Source organism: Anabas testudineus, chromosome 16 (assembly GCF_900324465.2).
Source record: "Anabas testudineus chromosome 16, fAnaTes1.2, whole genome shotgun sequence".
NCBI lineage: Eukaryota > Metazoa > Chordata > Actinopteri > Anabantiformes > Anabantidae > Anabas > Anabas testudineus.
In genome coordinates, this window is record NC_046625.1 from 589,961 (window position 1) to 601,559 (window position 11,599).

The 11,599-nt window shown below is 43.7% G+C and overlaps 1 protein-coding gene across 1 annotated transcript; it reads right to left on the reverse strand.

Moving 5' to 3' along the window:
* Positions 1–822: 822 nt before the first annotated feature.
* LOC113169832 lies at positions 823–11,400 on the reverse strand. The gene is made up of 7 exons (XM_026371576.1): positions 11,008–11,400; positions 9,985–10,362; positions 9,613–9,882; positions 8,907–9,000; positions 3,482–3,539; positions 2,583–2,734; positions 823–2,184 (listed from the first exon to the last, which is right to left on the reverse strand). The coding sequence occupies exons 1-7, from the start codon at positions 11,057–11,059 to the stop codon at positions 2,127–2,129; spliced, it is 1,062 nt and encodes a 353-aa protein (XP_026227361.1). The 5' UTR covers positions 11,060–11,400; the 3' UTR covers positions 823–2,126.
* Between the last annotated feature and the right edge of the window lie 199 nt (positions 11,401–11,599).

The following is an 11,599-nucleotide window of genomic DNA, read 5'->3' on the forward strand; positions in this document are numbered from 1 at the left end:
CTCTCACTCTGAACGTGCCCCTCTGTCCACACTGTGCAGTGTATGGGAGGGATTGTCCAGGACTGAGAGTTTGGACAGCATCCTCCTCTCAGCTACAACATGTAGAAGGTCCAGCTTCACCACCTGAACAGAGCCAGCCCTCCGGATCAGTTTGTTCAGCCTGTTAGTGTCTGACACCTTCAGATGGTTCTGGACTCATTCTGAAACAACTGAACAGCATCTGCAAATACTTGTTCCTGAAGAAATGTTCATTTCTACACATGTAACTGTTTTCTGGTGAATATTTGGAGAAAAAAAAAAAAAAAAAAAAAGATTTAACATCAGAAGATCTTGAGGTCCAGAGTCTTCAGTTAGAATGCTTGTCTGGTCTACAGCTCCAAGAGCAGATGTCAGTGAACAGTACAGAACTGCTGTTGGTTCCTTTTAATCTAACACACTGATCTAATGTTCAAATCGAGCTTCCCTGTCTAACACTAACATGAAGCCCTGTGGAATCAAAATTCATTCAGTCGGGTGACTTGAGCCCTCAGGACAGAAAATGCTGAACGCTCTGTAGACCTACAGGACTGTAGATCCTATATATTTAGTCACAGGTACAGGGCAAAGGCAGGAACCCCGAACTCCCACATGGAGGGCGGTGATCTTACCACTACACAATCCAGCCACAAACATAACACACAGGGGTGGGATGACATCTGAACACAAATAATTCAGGCAACTGTGTAACCAGGACATGTCTTAGTATGAGGTAATTATTTTCAGCTAATAATTATGTTCCTTTGGGATGTTTTAGTTTATTGGTTTATTTAATGAAACATATTTATTACTGTTTATTATATATTACATTAATATTATACAGATTTTTTTACAAGAAATCCTGTAAATGTAATCATTTCATGGACACATACACAACATTTCAAATTTACCATTTAAAACAGATTTAAAAAAAAAAAAAAAAAAGTATAATAAAGGATTCACATTTGATCAAACACTATCAGACCCCATCCCTACAGAGGCAGTAGTATAACTTCATGCAGTATTAGCAGTATTCAGAGAATGTAGAGGCAGACAGAAAATTCTGTATGTGTGAGGGGAAATCACATTTAAATGCAGAAGCAGATTGTATTTTAAAGAGGTTACATGGATTTGACGATGAAGCACATAATAATATGCTACAATGAACTGTACAGATTTAACACTGGAGTGTGGCTCCCTCTGGCCCCAGTTAAGTTTTGATTTTTTTTGTTTTTCATAAAATTGATGATTAAAATAATTTTCTATGAATCCCTATTGACTGACTGAGGTCGTATCATGATGACTTTCTTTACTTCATCCAGTCTCATGGTTTTTCCTGTCATTGTTATGCTGACGACACAGAGCTCTTCTTGTCATTTCCACCAGATAACTCCACTGTCTCACCACGCGTCTCTGCCTCTCTGACATCTCTGCTTAGATGAGAAAGAGGCATCTTCAGCTCAACCTCTCTAAAACAGAAGTTCTCGTCTTCCCAGTCGGTCCTTCAATACAACACAACATCAGCATCAACATAGGGTCCACAGTGATTGTTTCCACTAAGTCTGCCAGAGCCCTGTGGGGATCATTGATGATCAGCTGAGCTTTACCAACCACATCTCCTCTGTCTCCAAGTGGTAAACTCAACAGCACCGGTACCTGAACTCCCTCATCCTCCTCTACAATCCTCCTATCAACTGTAGTCTTCAAGCTAACAACGTCTAGTGGTCCCCTCACCTCACTTTAAATGATTCCAGACTAAACTTTCCAGCTCAGTGGTTCCACGATGGTGAAACGACACCACACTCGGCTGCCTCAGTCTCAGTTTTTCAAAAACATGGTGAAAACAGAACTCTTCTTTCTTTCTTCCTTGTTTGTACCTCACTTGTAAGTCATTTCGGATAAAAACGTCTGATAAATGACCAAATGTAACTGAATATTTCACTTAAAGCTTATAACAAATTACCAGGAGCAACACACTTACTGCACCAGGCCCAGAACGTTTCACCTTGCAGAAGTAATTGATAATGAGTCCTGTAACATCTTTGTTGGCATCACATTATTACACTGTGGGACAGGATTTCCCTTCCGTGGGGGGCTGCAGAGACTTGACTTTATCCCCTGTTGGCTAAAGAAGTATAGATGACAGCGTTGTCAGCCTCCTCCACTCGTCTAGATACAGAAAGACAGTGTATAACTCTTTGTCCATTACACAGTAAATCCATTAGACTCTGACACACCTGCTCAGGTGGTCTCACCAGCTGCTGGGTGACTGTCAGGAAATCTGTTTTATTTAATATGCAGATATTCAATAAACCATCTGCATCAACAGTGTAACGACTCTCAGGGTTTTCACACTTGAACAATACAATAAAGATTAGTAACAGAATCCATTTTAGTTGATGTTTCAGGCTTTTTTTTTTTAAAAAGGTTATTTTCTTTTTATTTAGGTGTTGCTGATATGTGTAATATTTGATGCACCTATTGTTCTGTGGAAATAAAACTGCTGTTGCTGATCTCAGCTCCTCTGAGCTGCTTCTCTGAGCTTATTCAGAATCAGCCTGTCCTACCTGGTCTGATTATTCTGTTTGAACTGGATCGACGCATAGCTCATGTCCTCCTCAGCTTGGCTGGTTTCCTGTGGATGACCCTCACCCTCCTGCTCAGTAGGCTGCAGGATGTTGCTGTAGATGTTATCAAGAGGCTGCAAACCACACGCCACCTATGAAGACAGGACAGAAATGCAGAGATGCTGATAAACTCTCAGTCTGAGGTAAATTAGGAATACAATCACTTAAACATTTCCTACGATTTCAGCTGCTGTCCTGCAACTATCTGAGTTAAACACATGATAAAGTTTAGAGCAGCCTGGAAGCTGAACGGTTCCAGTTATACGTCACTGCGGTGTCCCCGGTTCAAATCTCTCTGTCTTCTGCATGTTCCTGGGTTACTTATCTTCTCTCGTGAAGGTAAGACGCCCCATATCACCTTTATAAAAAAAACGTTGCAGGGAGGAACAAAGATCTTAACAGTATAACATAAACTTGTAGCGATTGGCTCTATGATGGTTTTGTGATAATGACCCAGCATGGGCACACGTGACAACATTAATAATTTATCTTTATATTTTTAATAAAAGACAATAGAAAATATATATTTGACCAGATTTCTGCTGCCAATGATTGTGTACTTTACAAACAGTATTCAGAAGTATTATATCTTATGAACTGTATGTAGTAAATAAAAAATGCTTTAGATATGATTAACAGTCTATTCGGTTACATACTGTAGGTTACATTACATATAAATCTATTAAAGGCTACACTAATTAAATTTTTTTAGTTCTAATACAAATGTACAACATGTTTTAAAATACAGTACAGTGAGTAGATTTGATCTCCTTTGGCTTCCTAATCTGAAAAAGGATGATGGGTAGAACAAGGTAGAAACAGAAATAAAAGTTTCTCACATGTTGTTCGGCCTCATCTCTCACAGCTCTCTGATCCTTATCTGCTGCCGTCCGCTTCCTGCAAGTTTTATATAATTAGACAAGAAACTCTACAGTTTGTTGGTACCAGTCAGAGGTTCGGTTCTTTCCCACTCGACTCAGTGGGAAACTAAAGTGGACCTGACTGTGTGTACAGACAACACAATACATAAAAGAAACAGCAACAAACATATTCTTAAACATTTCTGTGTCTGAAGTCACCATTTCCTGCACAGTGCAGTTCACCGCTTTTTAGTGACGTCTGAATGTAGTGCACTGAAAACGCTCTGTGGAATAAAGAACCTTCTTTAGTCCACAGAACCAGTTACACATGCTGCTAAAAATCTCACAATGAAAACGTTTTAAAATATATTTTCATCAAAACTGTAGTCAATCTGTCTTTTCTGGTTCTATCCTCTGTTCTATGGTTCTTCTTCTTCTCTTTCGGCTTTTCCCATCAGGGGTCGCCACAGCGAACCATCCTTTTCCACCTCACTCTATCATGAACATCTTCTACCCTAACACTAGCCAACCTCATGTCCTCTGTTAAGACATCCATATATCTCCTCTTTGGCCGTCCTCTTGTCCTCCTGCCTGGCAGCTCCTTCTCCAACATCCTTCTACCAATATACTCACTATCCCTCCTCTGAACATGTCCAAACCATCTCAGTCTGGCCTCTCTGACTTTGTTGCTAACACAGGCAACGTGAGCTGTCCCTGTGATGTACTCGTTCCTTATTCTGTCTAACCTGGTCACTCCTAAGGAGAACCTCAACATCTTCATCTCTGCTACCTCCATCTCAGCCTCTTGTCTCTTTCTCACTGCTACCGTCTCTAACCCATAGAGCAGAGCTGGTCTCACCACTGTCTTGTACACCTTTCCTTTGAGTCTTGCTGACACTCTTCTGTCACACAACACTCCTGACACTTTCCTCCACCCGCTCCAACCTGCCTGCACTCGCCTCTTCACCTCTTTTCCACACTCCCCATCACACTGAACTGTTGACCCCAAGTACTTAAACTCCTGTACCTTCTTCACCTCAGCCCCCTGTAACCTAACGCTTCTACCTGGATCCCTCTCGTTCAGACACATGTATTCTGTCTTACTACGACTGACCTTCATGCCTCTTCTTTCCAGAGCAAACCTCCACCTCTCCAGCTGTTCCTCTACCTGCTCTCTACTCTCACTGCAAATCACAATGTCATCCGCAAACATCATTGTCCAGGGAGATTCCTGTCTGACCTCATCTGTCAGCCTGTCCATCAGCATAGCACACAAGAAGGGACTCAAAGCTGATCCTTGGTGTAGTCCCACCTCCACCTTGAACTCCTCTGTCTGACCTACAGCACATCTCACCACCGTCATACTTCTCTCATACATGTCCTGAACTACTCTGACGTACTTCTCTGCCACTCCCGACAACCTCATACAGTACCACAGCTCCTCCCTCGGCACCCTGTCATACGCCTTCTCTAAATCTACAAAGACACAATGCAGCTCCTTCTGACCATCTCTGTACTTTTCCATCAACATTCTCAAAGCAAAAACAGCATCAGTGGTGCTCTTATGGAGCATGAAACCATACTGTTGCTCACAAATCTCCACCTTCTTCCTAAGCCTGGCTTCCACTACTCTTTCCCACAGCTTCATAGTGTGGCTCATCAACTTTATTCCTCTATAGTTGCTGCAGTTCTGCGTGTCACCCTTGTTCTTAAAGATCGGAACCAGAACGCTTCTCCTCCATTCCTCAGGCATCTTCTCACTCTCTAGAATCCTATTGAACAAACTGGTTAGAAACTCCACTGCTGTCTCTCCTAAGCACTTCCACACCTCCACAGGTATGTCATCAGGATCAACAGCCTTTCCACTCTTCATCCTTTTCAGAGCCTTCCTCACCTCATCCTTTCCAATCTCTATTTCCTGCTCCACAACATCCACATCCTCCTCCCTTCTTTCCCTGTCACTTCCCTCGTTCATCAGCTCCTCAAAATACTCCTTCCATCTTTTCTGCACACTCTCCTGGGTTGTTAGTACCTTTCCATCTCTGTCCTTAATCACCCTTACCTGTTGCACATCCTTCCCATCTCTGTCTCTCTGTCTGGCTAGCCTGTACAAGTCCTTCTCTCCCTCATTTGTGTCTAACCTGTCATACAGCTCATCGTAAGCTTTCTGTTTGGCCTTTGCCACCTCCCTCTTCACTCTACGCTGCGCTTCCTTGTACTCCTGTCTACTTTCCTCAGTCCTTTCTACATCCCACTTCCTTCTAGCCTAACCTCTTCCTCTGGACGCATTCCTGTACTTCCTCATTCCACCACCAAGTGTCTTTACCTTCTTTCCTCTTTCCAGATGACACACCTAGCACCTTCCTACCTGTTTCCCTGATAACTTCTGCTGTGGTTTCCCAGTCATCTGGAAGCTTATCCTGACCACCCAGAACCTGTCTAAACTTCTGCCTGAATTCCTCACAAGTTTCTTCATTCTTTAACTTCCACCACTTGGTCTTCTTTTCTGTCTTCCCTCTCTTCTTCTTCCTGACCTCCAGAGTCATCTTACACACCACCATGCGGTGCTGTCTGGCTACACTCTCTCCTACCACCACTTCACAGTCACTAACCTCTCTCAAATGACCTTGTCTACATAGGATGTAGTCCACCTGCGTACTCCTACCTCCACTTCTTTATGTCACTCAATGTTCCTCTCTCTTCTGGAAGTAAGTGTTGACTACAGCCATTTCCATCCTCTTAGCAAAGTCCACCACCATCTGTCCTTCCAGATTCCTTTCCTTCACACCAAACCTGCCCATCACCTCTGTTGCCCTCACCAACATGCCCATTAAAGTCGGCTCCAACAACAACTCTCTCTCCTCTGGAGATACTCTCTATGACCTCATCAAACTCACTCCAGAATCTCTCCTTCTCTTCTAACTCACAGCCAACTTGTGGAGCATACCCATTGACTACATTCATCATCACCCTTGAAAGTCTTGTGGATGATTTGCATAGTTATTTTGGATATTTTTACACCGGATGCCCATCCTGACGCAACCCTCTCTATTTATCCGGGCTTGGGACCGGGACAGAAGTCAATGGCTTGCAACCCCTGTGACTAGATTCCTCTTTTAACTGGTTCTACTCTCTGTGAACTGGTTCTATCATTTGTTAACTGGTTCTGTCATCTGCGTCGACCCGTCCGGAGACGGAGGAGACGGCGACAACATCTTATGCGTTGACCCGCCTGGGAACCGGACCTGAGCAGCGGCGATGGCGGCTGCAGGGACCAGAGCAGACTCTAATAGTGACAGGAACTGGAGCTGGATCCGAGACCAAAGCGGCATCGGCAGCTGGGCTAACAAGGGCTGCCTCGGCAGCTGGGCTAACAAGGGCTGCCTCGGCTGCTGGGCTGACAAGGGCTGCCTCGGCAGCTGGGCTGACAAGGGCTGCCTCGGCAGCTGGGCTGACAAGGGCTGCCTCGGCAGCTGGGCTGACAAGGGCTGCCTCGGCAGCTGGGCTGACAAGGGCTGCCTCGGCAGCTGGGCTAACAAGGGCTGCCTCGGCTGCTGGGCTGACAAGGGCTGCCTCGGGGCTTGCAGGGGCTGCGGGACTAACAAAGGCTGCAGGGGCTGCGGGACTAACAAAGGCTGCAGGGGCTGCGGGACTGACAAAGGCTGCAGGGGCTGCGGGACTGACAAAGGCTGCAGGGGCTGCGGGACTGACAAAGGCTGCAGGGGCTGCGGGACTAACAAAGGCTGCAGGGGCTGCGGGACTAACAAAGGCTGCAGGGGCTGCGGGACTAACAAAGGCTGCAGGGGCTGCGGGACTAACAAAGGCTGCAGGGGCTGCGGGACTAACAAAGGCTGCGGGACTGACAAAGGCTGCAGGGGCTGCGGGACTAACAACAGCTTCGGATGCACAACTAACGGAAGCAGCTTCAGCTGCAGGACCAACGAAAGCAGCGCTAGCTGCAGGACTAAAAAGTGCCGGGGACCGGGGAGTACTGGAGGAGGAGAGCAAATGGTGCTGGCTAGGCAGGGCAGCCAAGCAAAACCCTTGCTCGAAGGAACTCAGAGCAGCCATGACAGTGTCTTTAAGACACTGAAACTCTGGATATGTCATCAAGTATTCCTTCTTCTCAAAGGTCTTGATTGCTACCCTGCGAAGAGCCACAAAACACTCCAGACCTGCTTCTGAGTGCAGCCAACCAATGGAGTGCTCAGCGCTACAAAACAAGTCTAAATACTCCTCCTCGAGTATCTCACCTAGGCCCCCATAACACACAAAACTAAGACAGGGAGGAAGAGGGAAGCGACCAATGGCGGAACGTGGTGATTCCATGGTCGCTGTGTTGGCTGGGTTGTTCTGTTACGAACCGGACGGACAGGACTGACGGGGACCAAACAGGTAAAAACAAAAAGTATATTTATTAACAAAAAGGTCAGGGGACACAGGGAACTAACAAACATTAACAAAGTATCAACCAAAAGAGACCCGAAAACACGGTGGGTAAAGACAAACAAAACCACAACCTGACATACAAAGTAACAACAAAAAACTACGCGCTAAGGTGGACAAGAAACTAACGGACAAACTAGATGTACAAAGTAAGAATGAAAAAATGCACTGCAAAAGGCAGGCAACTTACAAACGAAACCAGGGTCAAACAAATGAAGTGCAGTCCGGGTTGAAACAAACAGAGTCCAGGGTTATCCAAAAAGACTGATGAACTTAAGACCAACTGACGAACAAACAAATGAGAGGACGAGAACCATGTGTCATGTGCAGAGTAGTGTGACTGCATGAATGAACAACAGTGAGCAACAAACCAGCAAGGAACTGAGAACTGAGGGGTGCTTATAAACCAGAGGGAGTAACAGGTGAAATGAATGAGCAATTAGTCCGGCAGTGAGTGGAGTGGAGATCGGAGGAAGTCCATAGATGGAGTGGCAGGAGAGGGAGCAATGACAAAACATAACAAACAGACAGGGGCTGAGGGAGGATCTGTAACAGCTGGTGTCTAGCTAAGCAGTAGCTATACTTTTCTAAAATGAGGTTTACTGTTGATGACTTAGATTTCTTGCCTTGTGCCTCACTTGAAAGTTACTTTGGATGAAAGGGTCTGCAAAATGACTAAATGTAAAATGTAAAGGATGATGATAAATTTCTATTTTGGGTTCAAATGTTTGGTTCAATTCATATGGAGGCTACTTAGACACAAGTGCAAATGCGTTGGCAACACAAAGTATGAGAATCACAGAAAAAACTCTATTCAATGTATTATTAATTCAAGCAGCATTTTAATGTTGGTCATTAAATACTCATAAAAGACTTAATAGGAATAGGAATACAAAGAAATACTGATGTGTAACACAGTGAACAGTGAAAGCAGAAAGCAGATGTATTAATAAATTACCTTCTGATGATGAACAAGATGAGTATGAGAGGGATCAGGGCCAACAGGACACCGAACACACCAGCTATTATCACTAACGGGTTCCAATTATGATCTGTAAAACACATGGACAAAGTTACAGTCGACTGAGTGATTTTAAAACTATAAAGTCGGTACAAAGAGAAAACCACATTAGTTTGTTTGACAAAACTTCACTTTCAGGATCTTTAACTTTATTAAGTCTGTCCTGCTTCATGCTCTTCAGGTAAACATCTGCTGATTAGTGAGACAGAAGCAGACTGAGGAGTTCAGACTAGGAAATATAAAGTAAATATATGATATTTACTGAGGAACAAACGGACTCCAGCAGCTGCGGCTGCCACTTTCTTCTATGTTGTCAGACTCTCAGCTTCAAACCAGCAGCAGTTGCTTTTGTCTTGACTCAGACTATGTGCAGTTGGTAGACTTAAAATGACTGATGTGAAAAAGTGATGCTGTAGTTTCAGAAACTACAAACAAGAAATCCAGTTTATGGACTGGTTTAGCAAGAGAATCTGATTAAAAGAAGAACTGTGACAGAACAGGTGCAGCAGCTTTTGAGTAGATTTAAAGATGGACTTCAGCTTCATCACTTCCTTCCTGATGACATCACTGAAGGAAAATTATTTTGAACATAGCTACTAATAAAACTGTGGAAAAGTGACCAGGTAAAACTGATCAAACAAACCTTTTTCTGTAGCTTTTAAAAACAGACTATAGGACTCTGAGTGTGTGTTGGAGTTGGTCTTCAGGGCACAGGTGTAGTTCCCAGAATCCTTTGCAGTCAGCGGTCCGAGCTGTAGGGCAGGGCCAGATTCTGAGAGGGCGTGTCCATCTCTGAACCAGGTGACCTCCATTTGGTGGAAAGTGCAGAGTGAGGTACAGAACAGTGTAACAGTTTGATCCAGTCTCACTTCTGTTTCAGCAGTGGAGCTGTTGATCCTCATTTTAGAGCCCTCTGAAATGTAGGTTTTCCAAGCACTAATATTAATTTAATTCATTCGCATTAATAAATAATAAAATAATAATAAGTGTTAGAACTGAACTGTGTTCCTCTTACCAAAAACTGTGACGTTGACTCCTGATTGCTCAGTAAAATGTCCTTTAGTATCATTTGCTTCCATTCTGAAGCGAAGAATTGCATTATCTGTCTCCTGTACATCTCTGATCTGTAAAGTGCAGTTGTCCTTTAGGTCTCCCAGGTACTGATAGCGAGGGTGGTTGTTGTTCCGTAGCTGACTGTCGATCACAGATGGGGTGGTACCCTGACAGATTGGATGGTTCTGACACCAGCGGACTCTAATGACCTTGAGAATAACCTCTCTTCCATTCTGATCTTTGATAAACCTTAGTGGTGTGAAGGAGCAGTGGAGGGTGACAGTCGATCCTTTTACAGCACAAACAGAACCTGGATAGTTCACACTCTGACCCACAGCACCTGGATCCAAACACGGTTGAATGACATGAACAGCAGAATTCAATTTCAGAACCAAACTGATCAGTGTTTCACAGTACATGAAGGAACCTTCATCACAGAACGGGACGCACAGTTTTAACCACACGTTGCTGTCGATTGTTTCAGTTTGTGTCTTAAAGCTTAAAGGAAAAGTCCAGTGTTCACATTAACAATAATGAATGAAACAGAAGTTACAGTCTGTCAATAAATACCTTTACCACTTTATGTAGACGTGGCTGATAATACTTTGGTACTTCTACTCAAATAAAGTACATAAGTAAATGCAGGACTTTTACTTTTTATCAGAGTATTTCTAAATTGTAGAACTTTTACTGGTGTAAAATATCTAAGTACGTCTTCCACCAATGTAACTGAATCATTTTAAAACAGTTCCTGTAAAAACCTTCAAATAATTTCTAGTCCACAGATTCTATGTCTTTTTTTCAGTGCTTGACCAATCGCAACTCATAATGTTTTATTCTTTTTTCTACACATGTTGGTTGTTTAAAAATCTGATCTCTTCTATAATTTATCGGGTGTATTTCTGTGAAGCACCTTGTATCTCTGGGAAACTGGAGGAAGAAGGTTTAATAACTAATTCAGTAGAAATCAGCAGTAGACTTGTACCTGCCACAAGAAACATGATGCTCCAGAGGTTCTTTCTGCTGCAACCTGCCATCCTGGTTTTTATGGTGACACTTTTCTTCTTCTTCTGCTGCGAACGTTGTGTCTGTTTAAGTTGACAGACACGTTGTGAAGCGCTGCAGGAAACTCTGTGGTGACTTTCTGACTTCCTTCTGTCTTCTTTTTTGGGAACTCTTCATTTGCCAACTTAGCTCCGGAAGCTGTGAGTTCCTTAAAAACAAAAGAACTATCCACATGTTAAACGTGCGATTCTCAGGAGAAATGTACCTTAAACCCAGATTGTCAAAGAAACTCCTGCAGAACCAATGAGTGACGGATCAGGGAGGACGGGCTGTGTCACAGAGAGGATCATATGTTGCTCATCATGAAGGGTTAAAATCAGCTGCTAACACAGATCTTTGACCTGAGTTCTATGTATCACTAATGTTTCTCTGTCAGATTTGTCCCCACGTTACAGAACAAATTCAAGATGAGGACAGACCTGGTCCAACCTGGTTCAAACACACAGAGAATGACAGAAACAAAGTGTGTTGTGCAAAGTGTTGAGTAACAGTACTGGTAGCAGTAAAACAGG

Excerpts from the sequence above, each read along its gene's own strand:
- LOC113169832 (XM_026371576.1), bottom strand. The coding sequence starts at position 11,059 with ATGGCAGGTTGCAGCAGAAAGAACCTCTGGAGCATCATGTTTCTTGTG. Across the intron at positions 9,001-9,612 it reads TTTAAAAGCTACAGAAAAAG|ATCATAATTGGAACCCGTTA; the intron begins GTTTGTTTGATC and ends TGTGTTTTACAG. Across the intron at positions 3,540-8,906 it reads ATCTTGTTCATCATCAGAAG|GAAGCGGACGGCAGCAGATA; the intron begins GTAATTTATTAA and ends TAAAACTTGCAG.